General features: G+C 57.6%; 1 protein-coding gene across 3 annotated transcripts in view; it reads right to left on the minus strand.

The window, feature by feature from the left end:
- Positions 1–4,905: 4,905 nt before the first annotated feature.
- ZC3H18 (zinc finger CCCH-type containing 18) overlaps positions 4,906–25,024 on the minus strand; it is a gene marked incomplete at its 5' end in the record, with an annotated part of 43,025 nt that continues 22,906 nt past the window's right edge. For 2 of the 3 annotated variants that reach the window (XM_079724270.1, XM_079724269.1), the window contains 10 exons: positions 4,906–5,741; positions 6,562–6,658; positions 7,737–7,833; positions 8,246–8,445; positions 8,575–8,735; positions 9,588–9,647; positions 9,994–10,137; positions 11,134–11,235; positions 13,007–13,132; positions 13,868–14,059. In XM_079724270.1, the coding sequence (XP_079580396.1) occupies positions 5,528–5,741; positions 6,562–6,658; positions 7,737–7,833; positions 8,246–8,445; positions 8,575–8,735; positions 9,588–9,647; positions 9,994–10,137; positions 11,134–11,235; positions 13,007–13,132; positions 13,868–14,059 (1,393 nt within the window). In that variant the 3' untranslated portion in view covers positions 4,906–5,527. The remainder of the gene's footprint in view (positions 5,742–6,561; positions 6,659–7,736; positions 7,834–8,245; positions 8,446–8,574; positions 8,736–9,587; positions 9,648–9,993; positions 10,138–11,133; positions 11,236–13,006; positions 13,133–13,867; positions 14,060–25,024) is intronic. The other variant, XM_079724268.1, reaches the window with a different exon arrangement.

Genomic DNA, 25,024 nt, shown 5'->3' on the forward strand with positions numbered 1-25,024 from the left:
CTGAGGCGAGAGCTTGCTCATTTTGCGCCACTGCCCAGTCCTCCACCGGGGCCGATTCTCCCGTCCCCTCCTCCTGTCACGGGGGGAGGTTCCAGAAGGGACCGGGGCGGCTGGGGGCCAGTGAGCCTCTTCAGGATTCTCTGCTGGGCTTCTGTGGTTTCAGTCAAGAAAAGTGCAAGTCTGAGGTGGAGGGGGTGACAATGCCCTGGAACCGTTAAAGGGCAGGGTGCCCTAAGAAGCTTTCTAAGGAGGCCCCCGGAGCCCACCTGCACCAACTCCGTGCTGCTGGTGAGGGTGCTGGGGGTCCTTCATTACCCTAAAAGGGAGACGGTTTAGGGCCAGATCCTGCCAAGTTTTGAATGCTGAGGTTCGGATGCCATGCTGGCGAGGGCCCATCTGCCCCGGTCCTCTCGAATCAGTATAAAATGTCCCGCTGAGGAGGGCCTGGGCATGGAGGATGGAGCCAACCTGCCTTCTGGGTTTCCTCACCTGCTGGCTGGAGCCAGAATGTACACCATGAAGGGGCCAGTCTGACTCTGGAGGCGCAGACTCGGTGGACAGGAAGACCCCTGAGAGGAGGATGGAGAAGGCAGTGGGACGCCGGGGCCCTCCAGGACCTCCAGTGGGCAGTGTGTGACTCTGGGCCCCGAGTCCGCCCGCCCTCCCAGCCTCGGTCTGGAGGAAATGTTCCCACAGCGGGTATCGCGTCATGGCTGTTCTCCCAGCTTCTTTCTGACCGATGGATGGACAGACACGTTGAGGCCCCAGGGCTGCTCCTGCCTACCACACCCCTGCCCGTGGCCATCCACCCTCTGCTTGCACACCTCCTGCTGCAGGGAGCTCACCACCTGTATTCATCTCCTGGCGTGGCCATAACCAAGTGCCCAAAAAACGGGAGGCTTAAAACAACAGAAGTTTATTCTCTCACGGTCTGGAGGCTGGAAGCCCCAAGTCGAAGTGTCAGCAGGGCTGGTTCCTTCTGGGGTCTCTGAGAGGGAATCCTTGCTGCCTCTCCCAGCCTCTGGCAGCTCCTGGCAATCCTTGGGGCCCCGGGCTGTACACGCACCAGTGCAGCCTCTGCCTCACTCCCACATGGCCTCTCCCCATGTGTGTCTCTCACCTCTGTACCTTCTACAGACATTCACCTACCCAGGGTGATCTCATCAAGAGCCTGACCTTAAGCACAGCTGCAGAGACCCTTTTCCCAGATAGAGGCACCTTCTTCCCAGGCACTGGGGCTAGGCCCTCAACATAGTTTTGGGGGACACAATTGAGCCCCTTCCACCTTCCACTGGGACAGATGCTCAGGTCCAGAGAAAGACCCTTCTGAGGCTGAGGTGAGGCCCGCCTTAGTGCAGGGCACCCAGGACCTCAGAAACCACAGTTCCCCTGCCTCGGCCCCAAAGGTAGTGCGAGCCCCTCCAGGGCAGGGACACCGTACAGTGGACCTGCCCTGTCCCCAGGCGTGGAGCTGCCCTCGCAGAGGGGAGGGGGCACCCATGCCTGGCACTGGCCCCTGGGTGGGGAATCCAAGGGGAAATGGCCTTGCCTTCGTGGGGCTGGGGTCCCCCGCAAAGGATCTTCGGAAGTGCAAGGCTCGGGGTCCCTACGCCAAGGGGCTGAGCTTCAGCATTTTCTGTGTCTCTGGGTGGGCAAGTCAGGGACGAACCCCGGGGCTGGGCCACGCGCCTCCTTCCTCACTACCACCCCGAGCTGTTTTGTGTGCACCGGTGGCCTGCCCGGGGTCAGGGTCCCAGGCACCCACGGAAGGACAGGGCGGAGCCCAGCAGTGCCTCATTCCTGCGGGTGGCTGAGGCAAGCACACCGTACAGGGTTAGGCAATACTGGAAAGGCAGCTGCAGGAGGAAGGCTGGAGGGCGTCCTGGAGGAGGTGCCCTGGATGGCTCCGCCCCTCAAACCACACCCACCACATCTCTGCCCCCGGACCACACCCATTCGACCAAGCTCCCAAGTCCCCCTGCCTGGAGAGATGCAGAAAGGGGATGGAGGGGCACAGAGAGGCGGGGGATGGAGGTAGGGGAGGAGGGATGGATGGAGACAGGCACAGAGATCCAGGGAGACTCAGATAAATGCAGAGACCACAGATGGAAGGCAGGGCAGAGAGGAAAGGGCAGAGCCAGGGCAGGAAGGCAGAAACACAGGAGCCGCAGGGACACGCACCAGGGCCAGTCCCTCGGGGCGCCTCTGGGGTGGCCCTGCCTGTGGCTCGGAGCCCTTGCAGCCTTGGCTGGACAGGAGCAGCCCAGTGGGCCTGGGCTGGGGACGTGGCCTGCAGGAGGGGTTTGCTCCAGGCCCTGCCAGCTCCAGGCTCGGAGTTCTCCCCCCTCCTAGAGGGAAGCCCAGTGGCAGGCCTCAGTCCCGCCTGAAGTGGGGGTGGCAGTACCGTCTCCCCCTTCCCTCCTGTGGCATGGCCTCTCCGACCATGGGGCCCCAGGCAGCCCTGCCCACAGTCAACCTAGGACACAGCCCAGTTTTCTCGTGCTCCCAAAACTTTGCACCACCAGGAACGACCCCTTCGCCTCATGCTTGTCCACGGCCCCTCAAGGGCGGCTGCCCGGGGCAGGGGTCCCTGCCCATTGACCCAAGGCCTGAGCCACCTCCTGCCCAGCTCCTCTTCCCGGTGGAGGCTGACTGCTGTCCTCAGGGGCGGACGGGCCCGCAGGGGCTGAGTCGCTGGCTGAACCGTCACGGGGGGAGCTGGACGGTTGGCAGAGAGTGAGAGGACGGTGGAGGCCCAGGCCTCGAGGGAACAGGGGGCACAGGGCTGGCGCTGTGGGGAGGGGACTGGCAGCGGCTGTAAATCACCAGCAGGCGTAAGAAACCCACAGGAACTTAATTTTCACTGGGCTGAGTTGCCCCACTAGCTCGATGTATTCACCCATGACGTTGGAGATGCTACTTCACATTTGAGTTAGGAAAGTTATAAACTGAAAAAATGAAATCTTTCTTTTCTTTTCACCCGTTCCAGAGCGAGAGGAGGAGAGACGGGCACACTCGAAGCTGGAGAGTGCCTTGGCCTGGGGAGGGCGGCCCCAGGGGTGCGGCTCCCCTTCCGTGGAGCTAAGCCCCGGCCCCTTCCCTCGAGACGAGGAGGGTCAGTATCAGAAAACTCAGAAGGGCCGAGGCTGGGCTTTCTGCCTCTGCTTTACACTCGGGGAAAGCACACCAAAGTTTCCCCCGGAGGAGGCCAGCTCCAGGACAGCACTGGTGCAGCAGACAGGGGAAGGCCTGAGCGGCCGGGGCAGGCCTGGCCTGAGCTGGGAGAAGGGTGAGATGCAGCTGGGTCGCAGTTCCAGGAACAGGAAGCAGTGTGTGCCGAGGCCGGGGGTGGGAAGGAGGAATGCAAACAGGCAGGGGAGGGGCTCCGGCGGGGTCTGCAGCTGTGGAGGAGGAGGGCTGGAGGCAGGGGCAGGGGTCAGTAGGCAGAAAAGAAGCTTGAGGAACAGGGAATCACTCCCACCTTTGCATGTTAACTGCCTGGCAGGGCCTCAGCCCTCACGTCCCCTGGGGGGCAAAGATGCTGAGGACCCATTATACCACAGAGCCTCCCTTTTCCCACATGCCTGGCCTGGAATGTTCTTTCCACTAGACCTGGGGGAGAGTTCAGGGTGTGACTCTCACCCCTCCCAGGACACACCCCTGCCCCCAGATGGCAAATGGCAAGCTGCTAGTTTAAACCCAGCTCCGGTCCAGGGGACCCAGGGCCATAGGTCCAACCCAGGCGTGGGAAGCCAGGTCAGCCCAGCCCTTTGGCACAGGAGCTGGCTGGTCAGCCGGGCCAGGGGGGCAGCGTGCTGACACCTACGTGGGGAATTGCTCACCTGGCAGCTCCTGGCTTCAGAGGCCATCACTGCTTGGCTGGCTCTTGGGCCCAGCGGCTGGGGTGCAGAATGCAGGGACAGACTGTCACCCAAGGTGTCCTGGATTCTGGCTCTGTGTCCTTGAAGGCCGCCCTTCGGAGACTGGGAGTTCCCTCTGCACCTGGCTTTGACCCGAGGGCAAATCAGATAAATCTTGAGAAATTGCCCAGACACAGTACTGAGGCCGGTGACGCAAGAAGCATCGCATGTGTGCTGTGCTGTGGGGCGGGCGTGGACTGCACTGCAAACAGTCCACGCAGGAGGCCCCGCGGCGTGGCACTGGCTCCCAGCCGGCTTTCCTGTCCCACAGCTCAGTGGCTATGCGGCCTTGGGACAGAGCACGCGGTAACTGAGGTAACTGAACACAGGCCTCAGGGTCATGACCCCAGGCCAGAGCCCCACGCTGGGGCCTCCTGACGGCCCAGAGCAGGGCCTCTGGGAGGCATATCGTCTGCAAGGGCTCATGGAACTTGCTTTAAAGTCACCCGAGAGCAGAGGTGCCGATGGGTGGACTGGGCGGGGGCACTCCCAGGCCCTGGCACCACTCTGCAAGTTCAACCCACAAGAAAGGGTCCCCCCCACCCCGCAGTGGTCTTGGTCCCGCTGGGAGGAGAGCAGGGGCTGAGGAGGGCATTGCGGGCGGTGGCTCTCAGACTCAACGACAGCCTTTCCCAGCCTGCAGTGAGTGAGACGGCACCGTGGTCCTGGCCGGGGCGTCTCATGCTCAGACTCCTGCGTGTCCGGGTGGGGTCCAACTGCGCGTTGAGGCACTGAATGGAGAGCTGGCTTTCGGGCCGGGGTCACCTCTCTGGCTCAGGGCCCGCTGCTGGGGAAGCTGGGCTCTCGCTCAGGCGGAGATCTCGGTGTTCAGGAAGACCTGCCAGCCCAGCCCCCGCGAGGAAACCAAGGTGAGTGCTCCACAGGGTGGGGCCTCCTTCAGCCAGCAGCCCAGTGGGCATTGCCAAGCGGAGGGCCGAGGCAGGGGCCCAGGCACAGGCAAACATCACCACCAGGGCAAGACAGCTGTTTATCAAAATATTTTATTTTAGGAGACCCCTCAAAAAAAGACCCTCCACATCTGACAGATGCCCAACAATACCCTCGGCCTTTTTTTTTTGGTCTTTTCTGTATTTTTTTTTTTTCTTTTTAAATCAACTAAAACAATTTGATGCTTAAAATAAAAGACAGGAGTATTTCCCAATCAGACTTTAGTCAAGAATATATATATACTTTTTGATCCTGGGGACGGCAGGGGCGGGGAGGACGCTCGGCAGACTTGGTGTTCCTGGCGACAGTAGGAGGGCGGGTGCCGAGGGCGCGACCGACCGGGTGGTGAGGGCGCCTGACTGACGAGCAGAGGGAGGACTCATCATTTACATAAAATCGAGCCGGTCCTCACCGCGCTGCCGCCCGCCCAGCCGGCTCGCCGGACTTCTGCTCTGGGAAGGGGCTGCTTCAGTCTGGGATTCAGCGTCATCTTCGTTATGTGTGTGGCTTCTTTTCCAGCTGAGAAACTTTTTTTTTTTTTTTTAATTTTTAAAAAGAATCACAGCCAAAATAAGACATTAACTGCAAAATCCAAAATGGCTGCGCTTACCCTATTTATAAAAACAAGTGAGTCTCTGCCTCGGGAAGCAGAGCCCGGGCTACACCTTCCCGGGGATCTTGGCCCGCTTGCGGGCAATGGCGTCCTCCACGGCCTTCAGCTGCTTCAGCAGCTCCTCCCGCCGGGACAGCGTGCTGGCCTTCCCTGACTTGGTGCCCGCGGACGCGCCGGCGGCAGCACTGGTGTCCGAGGCTTTGCCGGGCACACTGGTGACCTTGCTGGAGCTCTTGGACTGGGGGGACAACGGGCGCTTCCTGTGGGGGTGGGGAGGCAGTCAGAGGGGCGGAGAGCCTCTCTCTCTGAGCCTCCTGCCGGGGGCCTAGACCCCAGGAGCTGTACCTGCCAGGTGGAAGGCACCCCTCCCCACTGGACGAGGCCCCCCACGATGGGTAAGCGTGCGGGGCCCAGCCCAGCCTCCTGCCCCCAGCCCGGGTTCTGGCCACAGTCGAGGTGGCCTCCCCACGCCGCTCCCACGCCCCCCGATCGTGGAGCAGAGACTGCGCGGGCGAAGGGGCGCAGCGTCAGGGCTGGCCTGGAGCCACGCTATCCCGCCCTCCTACTCTGGTCCTCGTACGTGCCCCGCTCTGTGCTGACGTGAAACCCCACGCTGCTGACCCCGGCTTCAAGCCGTGCTGTGGGCCGAGGGCCGGGGGCTGTGCCCACCCTCCCCGCAGCCCCTCCCACCTGGCCCTCGACCCAAAGCCAGGGGTGCAGGTGTGCAGAGACTCAGCCCACTTCCTGGGAAAAGCGGATCCATGCCCCTACTTCCTGTGCCTGACGTGGGAGGGAGGGGAAGGGGTGCCACCATCTGGGTCCTGGTCCCCTGGCCGGGAGCTGCGCGCTCTGGGCCGTTCCTCATTCTAGGACCCACTGGTGGGGCAGAGTTAAGACACGGGCCGGACCGCCCTCTTGCCTCTGGATCTGAGCCAAGCGCCACATCCCTGCTGCCTCTGAGCCTGCCCTTGGTTAGTCCTGCTGGCCTCCACCTGGGGAGGGAAGCTGCGCCAGCCCTCTGTGTGGGAAAGGAGCCAGCGTGCTGTGCCCAGGGCACGGGGGCCGGGGGGAGACACTCACCTGTCTGTCGGGGCCGCGGGTGCCTTGGAATTCTGGCCCCTCTGCCGCTCTGGCTTCGGGGAGCTGAGTCTCCCACCTGACTTTCGGTCCCGAGAACCTGGGTGACAGAGGACAGGTAAGACAAGGGTCCCAGTTCCACACGGGGCCAGCTGCGCAGGGGCTGGTGTGCTCAGACGGGGATGGGGTGGCCCCTCTGACCACTGGTGACCCCATGCCACAAAGCGGTGGCCGCTCAGTACGGCCTCCTCATTCCACAGAAAGACGTACGGAGCAGAGCCAGTGAGGAGACGGACGGGAGGGTGGACGACGCTGGAAAACGACGCCCCAGAGACACACGGACGCCGAGGCCTAATGTCGGCTCTGGTTTCCTGAGCCGGCATCAAAACAGGCCACCGAGCTCTGAGCGTCCAACTCCAAGCAGACAAAACCCTCCTTCCGTGCCCTGAAGAAACTCACGGTGAGGGTCTTCAAATGGGGAACAAAAAGGCACGGCGGCTTAAAAACTATAAGCAAAACCAAGAACGGGAAGGAGTGCTTGCTGTCGTGCGAGTGTGGGGGCCCCCAGCGAGGGCAGACGGAGGGGGTCCCGCCCCGCAGAGGCATGCAGGCAGCCCCGGGGGGTGTGCTTCAGGGGCGGGCGGTGTCCACCTCCTGCTCCTGGTGGGGTTCGCGGGACCTCTACATTTTAAGGGGGAAAGACGGCTTGGAAACACTCAGGCTTTTGCTTTACTAGTTAGAGCCAGTCAGGAAGAGGCTCTGCCTGGGCCAGTGGTTCTCTGGGTGCGGTCGAGCACCGCCGGGGCAGCAGTCAGGTGCGTCCTGCGACACTGAGATGCTGCCCGCCCTCCGCACGCTCGCGCTCACGGCCTCACAAGCCCGGGTGGGGTTTTCCAGAGGCCGAGTGATTTGTGTGACCACAAGAGATGGGATCCCAGCCGTAAGAGGGTTGTAAAAAAACCAAAGACCAATGCCACCCCTACTAACGTCTGTTTTGGAAGATAGTTATTTTCTATAAAAAATCTTACCTGTGTTATTTAAAGATAAGTATTATATATAGTTTTAACTTCTAAAACCGTAAATGTCGATAGACACGACCCACCCAATCAGAAGTCCCTGAGGCCCTCAAGACTTTTTAAGGGTGAATGGGGTGCCGGCTCCAGACACGGGAGGCTCACCTCGGTCCGGGGAGAGGTTGGCCCGCTTGGCTGGAGGTGGGCTCTGCCTGTCCTTGTCTGAGGGCTCGTAGCGCTTCCTGCCCCCTTTATCAGCAGCCTGGAACAACAGGGTGTGTGTGAGGAGGACCAGGGCCTGAACGAACACAGGCCCTGGAGCAGGCGGCCACCTGCTCTCCGCCGCTGCAGGCACTCCTCTGGGGCTCCTGCGCCACGTGGCCCCAAGGGGGGCAGGGCCCACAGTCTCGAGGCCTCCACGCCAGGGGAGGGACTCAGGCCTTCTGGTCTCTCAGGGCATCGCGGATGTCACTCAGAGGCCAAGTCTGCTTTGCTCCCTGCCCCAGGTCCCAGGGCTGCCGTGTGGGAACCGGCCCGTCTCCCATCTACCCTATGCCCACAGGCACTGCCCACAGGGTTGGCCACGAGGGCAGGACGAGCCGGGTGACGTGGAGAGCTGCCCGCCGGCCCGGCCCTGGGCCCTGGAGCCCCAGCAGCACTGCACACGGCCTCACCTTGTTCAGCAGAGTCAACTTGATCTCCTTGTGGGCGATGAACGCGGCCGGTGGGGGCTGGCCAGGTGGCGCCTGCTGGGGGGTCGTGGGCTGCTGGGAGGACCTGCCGCCCGCGGGGGTTCTCGAGGGTTTGGGCGGCTGCGTGGACGGATCCCGCTTCCGCTTATCTGCTTTCACACCGTCTTCTTTCTTAGACTTTCCTGCCCGTGAGAAACGCCCATCAGAGCCTCTGTTCCGCTGAGGCGGCCGCCCGCGTGCCGTCTGGGGGAGGCGTCATCACTGGCAGCGTGGGGCCGCTGCACGCCCCCTCCCCTGCACACAGGCTCTACCTTTCTCCTTCTTGGTCTGGGCTGGGGTGGGGGACCGCGAGCTAGCCGAGGACACGGGGCTTGCCAGGTCCGCATACATGTCGTCCGAGTCCACGCTGTGCGCTGAGCTGCTGCTCGACGTGGCGCTGGACACGGAGGAGACGCTGCTCACGCTCAGGGACCTGCACGCACAAGCACGTCTGCACCACGGCCCCAGCCTGAGACCCGATACCTGTTCCCAGGGAAGGGGAACCCACCTAGCCCGAGATCTGGGGGGCTCTGGGCACTCTATAGGTGCCACCCAGGGAGGGGATGCCCACGTGGCTGTGGCCAGGCCCTCGTGCTCCCAGGTGACTGTGCTGTTAGCTGGGCAGGGACATACGGCTGAGTGTGACCAAGAGCTGGACACCCACCCTGGCAACGGTGCACAACAGAGGGTGGACATGGGCCGCAGCGTGAGCAGACGCTGTGCCAGACAACCCAACGGGCCCACTCAGGAGGCGCTGAACATGACCGATATCCTAGGCCCTGGTCCCCTCACAGCCCAGGCTCCACAGGGACTCCCGCCCTCTGAGAAAACCGGCAGCACTGCGTCCTAAGGTGTGTGGATGCTGCAACAGGGAAGGGAAGAGCCCAGCCTTTTTGAAAGGTTAGGTCTTTAACACACCCCAGGCCCACTCAGACAGCTTTGGGCAAATGTATACACCACCTGCTGCCCGCAAATGAAAGAGAAAACCGGATTCGAGGAATCTAAGGACTGATCCGATACTGTCTGCCTTCTAAACTAAACAGCAGCATTCTCTTCTGCCTGCTCTTTCCTCAGACCTTTTCGATCGGCCGCCCCCAGCTGCCCCAGCCCGTTACCACCTCCTCGCCGGAGCGGCTCGGGAACAGCTCCTTGGACCCACGGTGTCGCTACCCGAGGGAGGAGGGTGCTCACACCTGAGGTGGCCTCTCCCGGGGTTCCCTGGACCCTGACTGGGGGACAGAGGCAGGTGCTGATGGGACTGGGGCCAGAGAGACGTGATAATGACCTGGATCTGGAACTAGAGCCGCTGTAGCTGCTGCCGCTGCCGCTGCCGCTGACAGTCCGCCTACAACACAACCAAGAGTCCGGCTGCTCACGTTTCTGTGGCCTTGACGTGCGGGTGCTCCTCCAAGCCGGGGCTCGCTGGCCTGAGACCAACGCGCCCCCAGTGATTCGCCACCGACCGGGCAGCGGGCGGGGCTCTGATTCCCTCCAAGTGAACCAACCATAGCCCTGGCCAGCTCCCCTGACACTGTGCCTCCAGCGGGGGGAAACTTGGCACCGAGTGAGCACCTGGGCCCCTCGCAACCATCGAGCTCCTGGTGACACCGAGGCTCGGTGACGTGCTGCGGTCCCCGGCCCCTGCTGCCTGGGAGCACCCCTCTGCCAGCCCTGGAGGCCGGTGCGCTCACCTCCTGGGCGGGCTCCTGGCCTGCCGCTCCCTCCTCCTGGCTTCCCGAAGGTCTCCGGGCTTGGCGGGCTCGGGGGCAGGAGCGGTGGTTTTGGGGGCCTGTGGTGGGGCTGGAGGTGGGGCTGGCTTCTTCAGCAGCTTCTCTCTGTGACGTGGGACAGAGGGAGGGTCAGACCTGGCTGGGCAGGCAGAGGCGGCCCTGCCGGCCGACCTCGGGGCGCGTGCAGTGCACGCACACACTCCCCTGTGAGGAGCTGTCTCCCGCAGACCCCACCCCACAGTGAGCATCCCTCGGCCTCCCCCTCCAAGAAAGGAGAGAGAGGAAGACGGGGCCATCTGAAGAGCTCCGGAGCAGTGCCCAGAGCTGGGCTGTGCTCCCTCAGTAATTGGGGACCCCACTGCAGTCGGGAAAACGGCCCCCAAGCTGTTCTTCACTGTTGCGTGGGGAAGATACCCTGCCAGTTTGTTAAGCGCCCTGAACACGCACGGCACAGATGGGCCACAGAGCAGACCCTGCCAGCAACGCTGACACCAGCAGGAAGCAGAGTCTGGGTTAAAGGAAGCTGCTCAGCACAGCAGCAGGGCCGAGTCCAAGCCTGTGCCGACCAGGAGGCAGACCCGCACTTACCCCCGCCCGACGCCGTCTGCGTGAAGCCTGGGGGCCCGAAGCGCCTGCACTGTGGTCGGGGTCCCCACCCAACAGTACAGTTTAGGTGGATGCGGTGCCTGGGGCCTAAGTTATACGCCAACACACCGCTCTCTTTCTAACAGTGAGCCGCCCAGGACTCCTTAAGCCTGAGGCCCGGGAGCCGACCCCGTTCAGGAGGAAAACCTGCCATGCGGGTTGGGGCCAGACGCACGTGGGGACGGCCAACGTCAGGATGGGCCTCGCACTCGGCAGAGCTGCAGGAGCGGAGCCCACTCTCACCCGGTGGACCGTGCACCCCAACCCTGCACGCCAGGTATTGTGAGGTTTGTGTGCTAAGTCCTAGATGCTTCTAACCCCTCCCATCGTCACATCTGTTGAGAAGGATCAGTGCATGGATGTGGCCCGTGGCCCCGAGGCCCACACCCAGGAAGCGCGAGGCCAGGCCTGTGCCCCGCGCCCCTGCCCACTTCCCGCGGCCGTCGCAGCACTCACCCTGCTTTTGCGGGAGGCGGAGCCGGCTCCCCCTTGGTTCTGACAGGTCTGTGCGGCGAGGGCGTCGGGGATGGGGACGGGGACGAGGAGAAGGACCGGGACCTAGGGAGTGAACAGAGGTGAGAGGAGGCGCTCCACCCAGCCCGCACCCCCGCAGGGGCTACCGATCGGCCTCGGACGGGTCTTGGTCGTCTCCTGAAATGCACGTCAGAGGGGAAAAGAGGTGCCAAGGGGCAGGCAGCGCCCCATCAGCCGTCACCTGGGAGCCAGCGGGGAGGCCCTGGAACAGTCAGGGGGCTCGCAAACACAACCCAAGGGGAAGGTTAAGTAGCGAAGTAAGCGTCCCCGACTTTGTGAGAACAGCTCACAGACAGGGCCTTCTTCCGTCTGTCCCCGTGTCATCCAGTGCTCACAGAGGGGAGACTGCAGGTAAGCCCCCGACACCCTGGGATTTCCAGAACCCCCAAATTTATCAGCTGGTTCCAGGCTTCTTCCCCACAGCTCACCAGCCTTATTTTTCACGTGAAACCACAGAAGGCTTCTCCTGCCGTTGATGATCGATACCTTTGCTGTCTTCCTCTCAGCCTCCTACAAGCAGCCTTCCCCGACTGTCCCATGACAGCAGCCTTCCCCTGGACACCCAGGCACTGCCTACACTTCTGGCAGGAAGGCCGTGAGGCCACAGTGCCCACAGCTGGCCCTCTGGATACCCTTAGCAAAAGGCTGGCTTTCCTTTCTCACAGCTGTCACTCAGCACAAGATGACATTCAGGAAAAGCAGGTCCAGCTGTCATCTAAGTCCACAAACACAGGAACGTGGCCTTCAGATACAACAGCTTCAATGATCTCCTTGTGCTGCTCCCACCCGCTCTACGCTGTCCTAGGGTGAGACAGCCTGCCAGGAAGGGGCACCACTGGGGGCCACAGACCCCGCAGGAGGACCCATCAGTTTACCCCAAGAACACTTTGTGACGTGCTCCCCAGGGAAGCGGTGGGCACGTGTGTCTGTGTGGGTGTGTGTGTGGTGTGAGTGTGAGCGCATAGGGGTGGGTCCACGCCCCGCTGCGGCCCTCTGGGAGAGCTGCGCCTGTCTGCGACGGCGGGGACAGAGCCACACAGGCGGCCCCCTCCACTCGCAGCCTCCCTCTGGTCCCAGACCTGTCCTGGGTGGGGCCCCACCTGCGCGTCTCAGGCTGGCAGGAGGCAGAGAGGGCGGGGGAGTGACTCTGGGTCTGTGTGCAGGTGGCACCGGGGGCAGAGGCGCACGCAGCAGCCTGCACTGGTTGAAAAGGCTGAAGCGGCAAAAACGGTGTGAGCCGTTTCCTATTCCTCATGCGAACCAGTGACTCCTCCCACCCAGACGATGACCAGAAATTCTCTAACATTCCAAGCAGTTTGCCTATTTGCAGTTTGCCCATTTTCAGTGGGGAAATACTCCCGATCTTTCTGGAATAGGGCAGTAGCACCTTCTGTGAAGATGGAAACATTCTGTATCTGAGCGCCCCAAACAGGGGTTGCACCCACTCCAAAATTCTAGTGTGCTGGAACGTGACCCGACCCACCACGTGTGGCCAGTGCAGGTCCCCAGGAGGTCACCCGAGCTGGCGCTGACCCTGTGGCTGCCTCGTTCATGATATGAGCACGGCCCCCAATCAGACCAACATCGGTGTGGCTTGTGAGCCCTGACGTGCACCCGTGTTGGTTCCTTGGCCCCTCGCTGTGTATTCTTCAGAATTCACCAGACACCTAACTTAGCGAGACTCCTCCCCAACCAGTGAGGACCTGGAAGGCGCCCGTCAACACAGAAAGCCGCCGTCACGCAGGAACCCGGAGGAGCCGGCGTTCTCCACACCTGCTGGGCCTCAGGGACGTACCTGGACCGGCTGCCTGAGAACGAGCTGTGTCTGGAAGAGCGGCTGGAGTAGGAGCTGTAGGACGAGGACCGGGACCGGGACCGGGAGGAGCCGGAGCCAGAGTAGGAGGATGACCGCGATGACGACCTGGAGCCCAGGAGAGAAGAGAAGGCGGAGTCTCCTTCCGCCCGCCCGCCCCCCGGCTCACACGCACACGCCCGCTCTCTGGATGCCTTGCGGACACGCTGCACTCCAGTCCCCCTTCTCGTGGGAATGGTGCTTAGAAACCAAGACCTGGGTGCTGGGTGTGCTCACTGTCGCTGGTGACACAGCTCCCAGGCCCTCGGGGGACAGAGCCAGAATACGTGTGCCCGTGTGTGTAGGTGAGTGTGTCTGACCCGGGCAGACACACGTGTGTGCATCTATGTGTCCACCAGTGCAGACAGTGGAAATCCTGAGTCCATAGACACGTCCAGTCCCCGTCCACCTCCGCAGGCCCCTCCTGGCCCTCTTCAGGGAGAGCCCCCGCTCTCACCGCCCACAGCATCCTCACTTGTTTGTGCAGACCTAGTACACACACAGATTTCACAGCTGCCGACCCAAACTCACAGGCGACAGGTGGACCGACTAGACACTGGGGCCAGGCTGCTCTTCTGGTCTTCTGCCAAGCAGTGTCTCTCCCCACACTGACCCCTGCCCAGGTCTGTGCTCCACTCTGGGTGGCCTGCACCCCGGCTGACCTTGTTCCGGGGGGTATGTGAAGCCTCACCAGGTGTGAAGTGTCAGTTCTGTTACCCAGCAATGCTCTGGAACCCAGCCACGCCACAGCCCCACTGAGCACACAGATGCCGCTCAGTCCCGCTGACCTCCCTGCCTCCTTACCTGGAGGAATTAGAGGCAGAGGCCGATGAGGCTGATGTTTTTCGACGCCGTCGTGCCCGGCTAGGGGAGACCGATACCCCAAGTTTCTTCTTGGGAGACTTGGACCGGCGCCAGGGGTCCTTCCACTCGTCAGCTCTCTTAACCTGGGGCCCGGCAGAGGCCGTCTCTTTCTTTGGTGGCTCAGCTTGACGGCTGAAATCACAGAGGGGTTAGCAGGTCTAGGGCCACCTCCCAGCAGACAGCAATGCCGTTTGGTGAAAGAAACTGAGTCAGAGGAGAGACTGTGACCTGACGGCTCACTCCAGGAACGCCGGACACGCAGGGCAGCAGGCGCTCTGTCTACGGGAGAACTCACCTGGAGCCAGACACGTGGGGCTCTCTCCACGCGCGGTGCCTTCCAGGGCAGCAGGGCAGCTGGCCATCCGGCGCCATCCTCCCCCAGAACCCCCGCCTTCCCCGCTGCATGGGCTCCGGGAGCACAGGGAGGAAGGGGCCTGGCACGTTCTCTCTAGAGCTGGCGCACAGTGGCCACACACCAGCACTTAGGAAGCTCAAGGGGTTGAGGAACTCCTTGTCTGCAAATGAGCTAAACCCAAGCCTTACACATTTCCTTTGTTCTCTTAGGTTTAATTCACTGAAAGAACATCATCTCCCAGCGAGAGGGACGAGAGCAGGACAAGTCAACGCCGTGACGAAGCATCAAGACCGAGGGCCAGCGGGTCAGCGAGAGCAGGGCCTGCTGGGCCCCGTGAGCAAGCCACCGCCACGGCGGGCTCCCCACGTGGTCACCACCAACTGGGAATGCAACAAGGCCAAACCGTGCAGGAGAGTGGGGGCAGGGGGCCGGCAGCAGCTCGGCAGCGCAGCACCACGCCAGGGCGCCCCGCACCCCACACCAAAGCACCCCTGCTTTACAGTGGCCAGAGCACAGGGTCCCACAACTGGCAGCAGTTCAGTATGAAGGTATCTGCTGGCCTTGTGATATTTATTAATTAAAAAATCACACAGAAAGTAAAAACAGAGAAATAAAAATCCCCGTATCTCACTCTCTGGGGTCAGCCACCATTTAGCAGCTCTGAATTTCCTCTCTGCCTTTATTTCATTCCCCACGATGAACCCTGGAGGCACAGCTGAGACCGCCTGGGGACTGCTCCACCCGGAGGTGGCCTGACGGTGCAGGAGATCACTGTCAGGTGTTACATAATTTAGACATTTCTCTACGGTTAGCTGTTTCTGTGTTTAAAAAACACAAAGAACAATAAAATCACCCTTTATATAAATCTTTATGGACACCATGCTTTTCCAAGGGCAAATTCCTAAGATGGGGAATCAGTGGCCCAAAGGAGGTGAGCGTTTAACAGGTTCTTGGTAAACCGTCACGTGTTCCCTGCAGTTGAAGCAGCTTGCACTCAGCACGGCGGGGGTGCCTGTTTTCCCTCCCTCTCATCAATTCTGGGCCCCCCTGTAACCGGCGGGGGGCGCCACAGCACAGCCCACGCAAAAGTAAACCTGAGTCCTGGCAGCTCCACGCACAGAAATGGGCTCCCATCTGTGCAGCAGCACCTGGCGGCGGGGAGGCCACCTGAGCTCTGGCTGTGCCTTGTTCTTGGCCAGTTTTCTGGGAACGCTTTTGCGTCCTGTATTTCTCCCAGGCCACTGGCTTTCACTTGCGCTGGTGGTGCTAACCCTTGTTTCAAGTGTAACAGCTTCTTCCAGGCTCACAGAGCCTTCTCCATTCTAAGCCACACTCGCTTCTAGCTGCTCTAGACCTGCTATTTTAACCCCCTCCCCCTCTCTGGTGCACGTTCCTGCCCACTAACCCGCAGGCCAGTGGACCCACTTCCATTCCAGAATGGCTTGTGAGCGATACCGTCTCTGGGGCATATAAATTCTTACTCCGAGGGGCTGTGCTCTCCCATTAATCTGTCTTCTCCTATTCTAGAATCTTGTCTGCACACAGAACCACAGTGTTGTCACAATTCCAGATACTCTGAATTTTCAGAGGGTTCTGGGCGTGTCCTGTCCGTTGACCTAGAGAACAATGGTAGCCCTGCCCCCAACCTGCTGGGCTTCGGGTTAGAGCGCTGTCAGACTTAAGAACTGTGTCTTGCCTTTGATTCCCACCTTCCATGGGTGCCAGCAAAACATCACAGTTTTATTCAAAAATGGTCCTGCCTTTTGGGACTAGATTTTTAGAATTACATACATTTTCTATCACCAGCGTCTACTTACATTACATCATAACGTACAACAACCAACACCTGTTGATATTTTCAGGACTTTTCAATCAATCCACCAACGAGCAAGTTCCATGCCTACTATCTGCTAAGAGTCCCACACCAGGAACACCACCCAACATTTAAAATCGCCCCAAGGACACACTAAACTGAGGCATAAAATCCCTGTAATCTCAGCCGCAAATGCTGAGGGCCACTGCCCCATCAGCTCCTCAGTGAGTCCTCCTGAAGTGTCCAGGAAGGGAGTGAAACCCGCCTGATGACCCTGGCCTGGCCTGGGCCATCCCAAGCTGCTTTCACCTTTACAACTTCCTGTGTTGTTCTCATTCTAAAAATGCAACAGGAAATGGAACACCTTGGTCACTAGGTTTTTCATAAGTCATCAGAATGTCCCAGCTCTGTCAACCCGTGGCTCTTCTAACTCAGGGAAAAACAGACGGATACCAAGGGCGTGATTCACGATGCAGCCATGTCAGTACGGGGTGTCAACAGAGTTCATTCACAATCCCGTTTTGGGAAGCTGTTCCTATACTGCTGCGGAACGGCGGGGAAGAGGCAGAGAAGGTCTGCTCCCAACTCAGGCTTCGGGGGATCCAGGACAGAGGATGGGGCCCAGGTCGGTACCCCTGACACGCAGCCCGTCCCTCTGCTTTCTGACAACACCCCAGAGGAGAGCCGCAAGAGACCTGGAAAGCCTGGCAGCCAGACAAGCAACTATACTGGACTGCAGTAAGAGCAGGCGTGCCAGGCTCTCCCCACAGGCCAGCCACCGAAGGCCGGCGCACGGGCCGCTCCACGACGGGAAGCTGGGGATGCACGGGAGGAAACCCGAGGGAGTGGGGACAGCTGGGAGGGGGACGACTGCCAGCCATGCTGGCATCGAACGGATCTGGAATTTGCATAAACCCTTCTGAACAGAGAGGGGGAAACAGCCTCTAGACAGCATGGCCACACAACAATCTTATCTTCCAGGCACCTGATCCTTTGTTCAAGGCCACAAGAGAGGGACTCTGAGGAGAAAGGGCCCCCGAGGCCCCTTGCGATGCCAGGGCGGAGGTGAGAGGCACGGCAGGCCACAGTGAGGGTGTCTGCAGACTCCAGCCTGAGCAGCAAGCCCAGTTTTGGGTCAAAGATAAGAAAAGATAAAAAGGAGGAAGGTTCTCTTCTAAGATGGAAGGGTTAAAGAGCGGGAGAGACATAGGGAGAGGGAACGGGCAGCAGCCAGGTGGCTTTTTCCCGACTGGACTCGCTCACGCCTCCCAAGGGCCTTCTCTCAGCCCTTCCCCTCGAAACTGCTGGCCTCCCAAGCACTGGACGAGGTCACCCCGGGGCCCGGTGGACGTGGAGCCGGCTCCCAGGGCCCCGGCCAGGACGGCCATCAGCCTGCATGACCTGCCTGGCTGTGAGCAGCCCTCCTCCAGCCTCCGCCAGGCTGGCGGCACCCAGGGTCCCGCACGCAGATGAGCAGGGGATGGAACAGGTCCCGCCCCCTCACTCCTACTCACTTTCCCCAGGGGGCCTGGGAAGGTGAGGGCAGTGCCCAGTGAGTGGCACCTGGGACCACAGACCTGTTGCTTTAATCCTCAGATTCTGAAAACATATTTCAACTCCAACGCGAGGTTGGACTTCAATTTCTGGGCGGGGTCGTGAAAACTTTGTTTCCAAGGTGAGGCCCTGTCATTCCCAAGCCCACTCCCAAAGTGCCTTCCGTTCTGTGCTGACCCCAGGCCCCACGCCGTTCCCACTGTGAAGCGCAGCCACGGCCTGACTGCTTTCATATTCACCTGCATTACCCAGTTCCCAGCAACCCGCACGTGTGTAGTTAGGTCAGAACACGTGAGAGACCACGAGGCTTTCCATCTTCTCAGTCGGGCAGCCTCTGTAACTCAGTGCGTTAGTCAAGAAGTTGAAACACAGGTACACCTTTCCTCGAAAACACCCCGGGCACGGTGACTTTCTCAGAGCAAGTCAGCAGGTAAGCCATGACCAGGATAGATTGGAATGAGATGAGAAAGATAAAGAAAGGTTTCCAGAGCTCTCAGGGAGCGTCTTTCTTGCTAACAGAAAGGTCAGTGCTGGGGATCTAACTCCTTAAGCGCGAGGACCGAGACAGAGTGGAGTGGGAGGTGCCCGTGGCCCAGGGACAGCGCGGCAGGTGTGCAGTGCGAGCGTCTGACACCCTCAAGGTTAGCAAAGGTAGGCGACACCACCATGGGGGTCTACACAGATCACAACTTGTGGTGTTCAAATTCATGAAATCCATGAATTCCACATATAAGACGGATGGTGCTGAAGGTGGAGCCACGGTGGCAGGAGCTGAGGCCGGAGGAGGCGCAGCACTCAGGGACACAGGGAGGGAAAAAGCACCCAGAGCAGAGGGAAACTGAACATGCACTTTTTGGCAAAGACAACAGAGTCCCACGGACCAGTCACAGCAGACCTCAGCGACCATAACCCTTGTCTCCAGGGCAGCAAAAGGCCAGGCAGCCTCAGCCCAGGGGCCAGCGTGAGCCGAACAGAGACGCACGGGCAGGGGTCCAGCCGCTGCTTGGTCAACCGCACACGCACAGTAACCTCCCCGCCCCCAGGGCCTTCGAGAACAGTGGCTCCTCGCCTGCCCCCAGACCCCCAGGTGGGCACGCTTGGGCAGGGCACCTCCCTGCTTTTGAAGTGACAGACTGACAGGCTCCAGAGAGTGTGAAGAAGCGGGGACAGCGCTCCCTCACGAGGACTACTGGTCTCCTAGGAAATGAGAAGCGGGCCATTGCAACCAAGAGGCACCAAACCTCACACTACACCCAAACATTCAGTAAACAGCTATAAAGCTAACAGGCAGTCTGGGCAATCCCCGCAGGAAGGTCCTGGTTACTGTTTCTGTCTCGAATGAAACTCCTCTGCCTGTGCCGAGAACATCCTAATTACCGCCGGCGCCCCACCCGGCAGAGCACACCCCCTGGCCTGGCTGTAAAGATCAGGAGGGCACTGCACAAAAGGGACTTCCCCATCACAGAGATGAGCTCCACAGAGCTGGCTGAAAGGCTCTGCTCTAGTCTAGAAATAGCCCAGCTACAGAGTGGGCAAAATGTCTCCAGAGGCCTAATTACAAAGGCAAACCTGGACAAAAAGAGTGGTGCCACCTCCAAACACAGCGACACGGCGTCCGGCCCGGGGGTCTGGAGAAGAGCCAAAAGGAAGCAGGCAGCTCACCAACCACCTGTCTCAGGGCGACAGCTCGGGCAGGTGAGGCGCAGGGCTCGGAGGTGGTGTAAGAAGGGAGCACCGGGTCCTGCCGGCGCCGGGCAGAGGCAGTGCCCACCCCGCTGTGCACCCGCCTCCCTTCCCCTCCTGGCCGCAAGGTGGGTTTCGGGAGCTCGTGCTGTTGCAGATGAAATGGAAGACCCAGCACCACGCTCACTCTGTCATCATCTCCCCCCACGTACATCCGCAGGAACCACAAGTGAGATCCCGGCACAGACTATGCCCCACTGTCCAGAGCCCCTCACACAGAGGCTGGAGACAAGAGCTTCCCAAGTGGTCTTTCTGGATGAAGCTTTGTCAGTCTCTTGTCTCAGGTGAGAAAAGTTCTTTCTATTCAGCTGTTGATGAAAAATTCCCGGGGCTTCCCTGATGGTGCAGTGGCTGAGAATCCACCTGCCAATGCAGGGGACCGGGTTCGATCCCGGGTCCGGGAAGATCCCACGTGCTGCAGAGCAACTAAGCCCGTATGCCACAACTACTGAGCCTGTGCTCTAGAGCCTGCGAGCCACAACTACCGAGCCCACGTGCCACAACTACCGAAGCCCACACTCCTAGAGCCCGTGCTCCACAACGAGAGAAGACACTGCAATGAGAAGCCCGCGCACCGCAACGAAGAGTAGCCCCTGCTCGCCGCAACTAGAGAAAGCCCATGCGCAGCAACGAAGACCCAATGCAGCCAAAAATAAATAAATAAATCTATTATGAAAAAGAAAAATTCCCAACCTGTCGAAGGCTAAATAAACAAGCTCTTCTATAAAAGGGAAGTCATATAAAGGAATCACGGCAGGGAATTTGGCCACCTCCTAAAGAAGTGGTCACTCCAGCTCCGGCTGATCAAGGGAAAGGAAACAGGAGGCCATGTTGGAAATTCTGCTCTGGTGAAACCCCACCCTCCAGACTGGTTGCAGGGCTGGCGGGGCCCCAGCCAGGGTGATCAAAGATGGAATTCAAGACTCCAGAGACCAGTGAGCCAGCCTAACCCGAGTGATGGAGCGCCCCCCGCACCCACCGCGAGGGTAGTAGGTGCTGGGGGTGGAGACCCATGGGAGCAGAACTGAGCCCAACAGAAGGAAGCAAACCAGGTCAGAGGCCGGCAGCACAGCCGATCGGCCCATAAGAAAAGCTGCACCTGATTTTAGGAAGAATTCACGAAGTTTCCTGAACCCTGACCCGATAGTTCAGCCACTTTCTCACTGAGCCCTTCCTCATGGGAGACCCTGTGGTTGTGTAAACGTCAGATCTGGAGGCTGTTCTCACCGTGTTCTGCTGCTTGGGGGCCAGGCCAAGACATGCTACTGCCTTTAAAAAAAAAACCCTCCTTTTGGATCTGCTTGTACTTCCCTGTGGAGAGGCCAGGCAGCCCTGGAATGTGAACACAGGCGTCTGTCCCATGAGCTACAGATGGTCCCTGACTTACGATGGCTTGACTACAATTTTTTGACTTTCAATGGTGCGACAGCGTCATGCCTTCGGTAGGAGCTGTCCTTTGAATTTTGCATTTGGATCTCTTCCCGGGCAACCAGCCACAGAGTCTCCATCAGCCACGTGACCACAAGGGCAGACAACCACTACACCAAACAACCCTTCTGGACCTAGACAGCCAGTCTGCCTCACCTTCAGTACAGTGCTCAATAAATTACATGAGCTATTCCACACTTTACAACGTCTGGCAGGTTAGATGCATTTTCAATGTACAACGGGTCCATCGAGACGTGACACCTCGTAAGTTGGGTGGATCTGTGGTCACACGCAGACACAGCTGGCCTGCCCTTCCCCAGGGTCCCCAACGCCACCCTCGTGTAGAGACGCCCCTGAGCTGGAAATACAGACATCTACCCGGGAAGAGTCAGCTGGCTCCTTGGAAACAAGCAGGACATCCTAGTAGGGCTGGGGAAGGCGGCCTGTAGCCGGAGGAAATATGCTCAGAAACCGTGAAACCACAAGAGTGGACTTGCTAACGTGATTCAGGAGTCCACAGAGTTACACGCAGTGACGCCCGAGCTATCACCTGCCCTTCTTCCTTGGGTCCCTGCTTCCAAGACCAGGCATCTGGGTACGCGTGAAAACAGAGCCACCTTTTGAACCTGGAAAGCAGAACGCTCTCTTGTGTCACATTAACCCAAAACTCACGACGGCATCTGTCAAGTGCTCATGAGCGCCCCCTCTGTGCCGGGCTTGGAGACTGCAGTGCCCTCTGGGGGTTCCATTCTTCGAGGGCCACAGATGACAACAGATAAATAAGCGAGTAATATGAGGTCAGGGGGTGATAAGAGCTGTGAGGACAATAAAGCAGGGTGAGAAGACAGGAATGAGCGGGGCGACCCCTCTGAGCAGGGGGTGAAGCCCTGGAGTCGGGGGCGATGGCAGAGCAAAGACCGGGGCGGAGGTGGAACAGCTGGCGGGTGCGAACTGAAGGGCAGAGGGCTTCTACCAAAGAGGGGCTTCAAAGGGACCACCAACAGAAAGATGAAAATGAAGCTCTTCAAACACTCAAATGGATATATAAATTTCAGATAACTTAAAGAGTGATTACTGTAACGTAAAAAGATTCATCAAAGTAGCCTTTTAAAGAAAGGACTCTCTCTGGGTTTCCCTGGTGGTGCAGTGGTTAAGAATCCGCCTGCCAATGCCGGGGACATGGGTTCGAGCCCTGGTCCGGGAAGATCCCACATGCCACGGAGCAACTAAGCCCGTGCACCACAACTACTGAGCCTGCGCTCTAGGGCCCGCGAGCCACAACTACTGAAGCCCGCGTGCCTAGATCCTGTGCTCTGCAACAAGAGAAGCCACCGCAATGAGAAGCCTGCGCACGGCAACAAAGAGTCGCTCCCGCACACCGCAACTAGAGAAAGCTCGTGTGCAGCAACGAAGACCCAACGCAGCCAAAACTAAATCAATTAATTAAAAGAAAGAAAGAACTCTCTCAATGCGTCTAAACGACGATCCACTCTGAGTGTTCTGTAAAACCTCACGTTGCCCAGTGTTAGGAAAAAATACAGGAAATTCAAGGAGGTCAGCTCACTGTAATCTAGAGGATGGAAACAGTCAGATCTGGCACTGACCACAAACTAAAATGAAAGATTACAGTCCTGACATTTACTTTCAGAGACAGAACTGCACACAGGACGGAAGTTTGTCCAAACGAAAGGACAAGAATTAGGGATGAGAGCCTTGTTTCATCCACCAGAAAACTGTTAGAACTAATAAACGTATTCAGTACAACTGCAGGATACAAAATCAACATACAAAAATCAGTTGTGTTTTTATACACTAAACAACAAACTATCTGAAAGAGAAATAATCCTATTGATAATCGAAAATAATAAAATACCTAGGAATAAATCTAATGAATGTGGTGAAAGATCTGTACACTGAAAATTATAACACTGATGAAAGAAACCGAAGAAGACACAAAATACTGAAAGATGTTCCACACTCATGGATTGGAAGAATTAATACTGTTAAAATGTTTGTAACACCCAAACCAATCTACAGATTCAATGCAAACGTTACCAAAATTCCAATGGCATTTGTCATAGAAATAGAAAAAACAATCCTAAAATTTAGGATTTAGTTATTCTAGTTATTACTTTAAAACGTATATCTCAGAAATAACTAAATTTCCTTGTCAATTGCATTATTATGAACTTTCATCAAATCTTTAACCGTGGTCATTTTTAAGTCTTTTGTCATTTACAGACAGTTCTGGGTGTACTCTGATGCTTTTGCAAATACGTTCCTACAAAAGGGTTTCATCTTCAAGGAATTCATGGAAAAGACTCTGACAAGTGCAGGTTTCTGGTAACTGACTATACTGCTGAACTGAGTGAATAAGCATTTTCAGAACTCTAATGGAAAACTGATGAACTCATAAAAGTGCTAACAAAAGATCAAGATGAAAAAAATTAATTACATGGGACTGAGTGAACTGATGATGATGATTATAATTTTTGTGACTTTCTGTTTGAATAATAAAAAAAAAAATCCCACAAGGACTCAGAGGCAAAACATATACAAATCAATTTTCACTGCAAAGTAAAGGAGCTGTTACAGTGGAGGATTACTAGACTGAATGTCAATATTATGACATAGTGTGAGTGTGTTTCATGTTTGGTAACTGCAATCATTGTTGCTTTTGTTGTGGTCATCCGTTTACAATGCTTGGTGTCAGTCCATTAAAAAAAAAATAAATTTTGTATGGAACCACAAAAGACCCCAAATAGCCAAAGCAATCCTGAGAAAGAAGAACAAAGCTGGAGGCACCGCACTTCCTGATTTTAAGCTGTACTATAAAGCCACAGTAATCAAACCAGTATGGTATTGGCATAAAAACAGATACATAGACCAATGAGTGGAATACAGAGCCCAGAAACAAACCCCTGCATACCCGGTCAATTAATATTTGACAAAGAAAAGGCAATTATGTGAGGCTGGTGATAACAAGCCGTATTGTGGGAATTGTCCTGCAACGTGTAAGTATATCAAATCACCACATCACACACCTGTAACTCACACAATGTTATATGTCAGCTGTATCTCAATAAAGCTGAAAAAATAAGAGGCCTTCCTTTAAAAAAGAAAAAAAGAAGAAGAAGAAAAGGGACATCATCAAGAAAGTGAAATGACAACCTACAGAATGGGAGAATATAGCTGTAAAGTAGATATCTGATAAAGGACTTGTCCCTAGAAAATATAAAGAACTCTTACAACTCAAATTAAAAACCAGGCAAAGTATCTAAATAGACATTTCTCCAAAGAAGATACACAAACAGGCAACAAGCACATGAAAAGATACTCCACGTTGTTAGTCATTAGGGAAATGCAAATCAAACCACAATGAGATACTGTTCCACAACCTCCAGGATGGCTAGGACCTAAAAAATGGGTAATAGTAAGTGTTGACAAGGGTGAGGAAGAAATCCAAACCCTCACATATATCTGGTGGGAATGTGAAATAGTGCAGCTGCTGTGGAAGTTTAACAGCTCCTCAAAAGCTTAAGCATATTTAGCACGTGACCCAGGAATTCTACTCCTAGATATATAGATATCTAAGAGAAATGAAAACTATGTCCACACAAAGACCTGTACATAAATGTCCACATTCCCCGTCGCCAAAACGTCGGGACAGTCCAAGTGTCCATCGACGGACGAATGGATAGACAAAATGTGGTCCATCCACGTAACGGGACTGTATTCGGCTATGACGAGGAACAAGGTACTGATAAACGCCCCAAAGCGGCCGACCCTGGAAAACATCATGCTAAGTGAAAGGAGCCAATCACAAAACGCCACACATTTTATGTCCCCATTTATATGAAACAACCCACAGAGACAGAAGTGGATGAACGGCTGCCAGGGGCTAGAAAATGAGGAATGACAGCTAATTTCCTTCTGGGGGACAAAAGTGTCCCAAGGGGCTTCCCTGGTGGCGCAGTGGTTGAGAGTCCGCCTGCCGATGCAGGGGACACGGGTTCGTGCCCCGGTCCGGGAGGATCCCACATGCCGCGCAGCGGCTGGGTCCGTGAGCCATGGCCGCTGAGCCTGCGCATCCGGAGCCTGTGCTCCGCAACGGGAGAGGCCACGGCAGTGAGAGGCCTGCGTACCACAAAAAAAAAAAAAAAAAAAAAAAAGTGTCCTAAGACTGTGGTGACGGCACCACGAC

This window comes from Hyperoodon ampullatus, assembly GCF_949752795.1.
Source record: "Hyperoodon ampullatus genome assembly, chromosome: 18".
In the NCBI taxonomy this organism is placed as follows: domain Eukaryota; kingdom Metazoa; phylum Chordata; class Mammalia; order Artiodactyla; family Ziphiidae; genus Hyperoodon; species Hyperoodon ampullatus.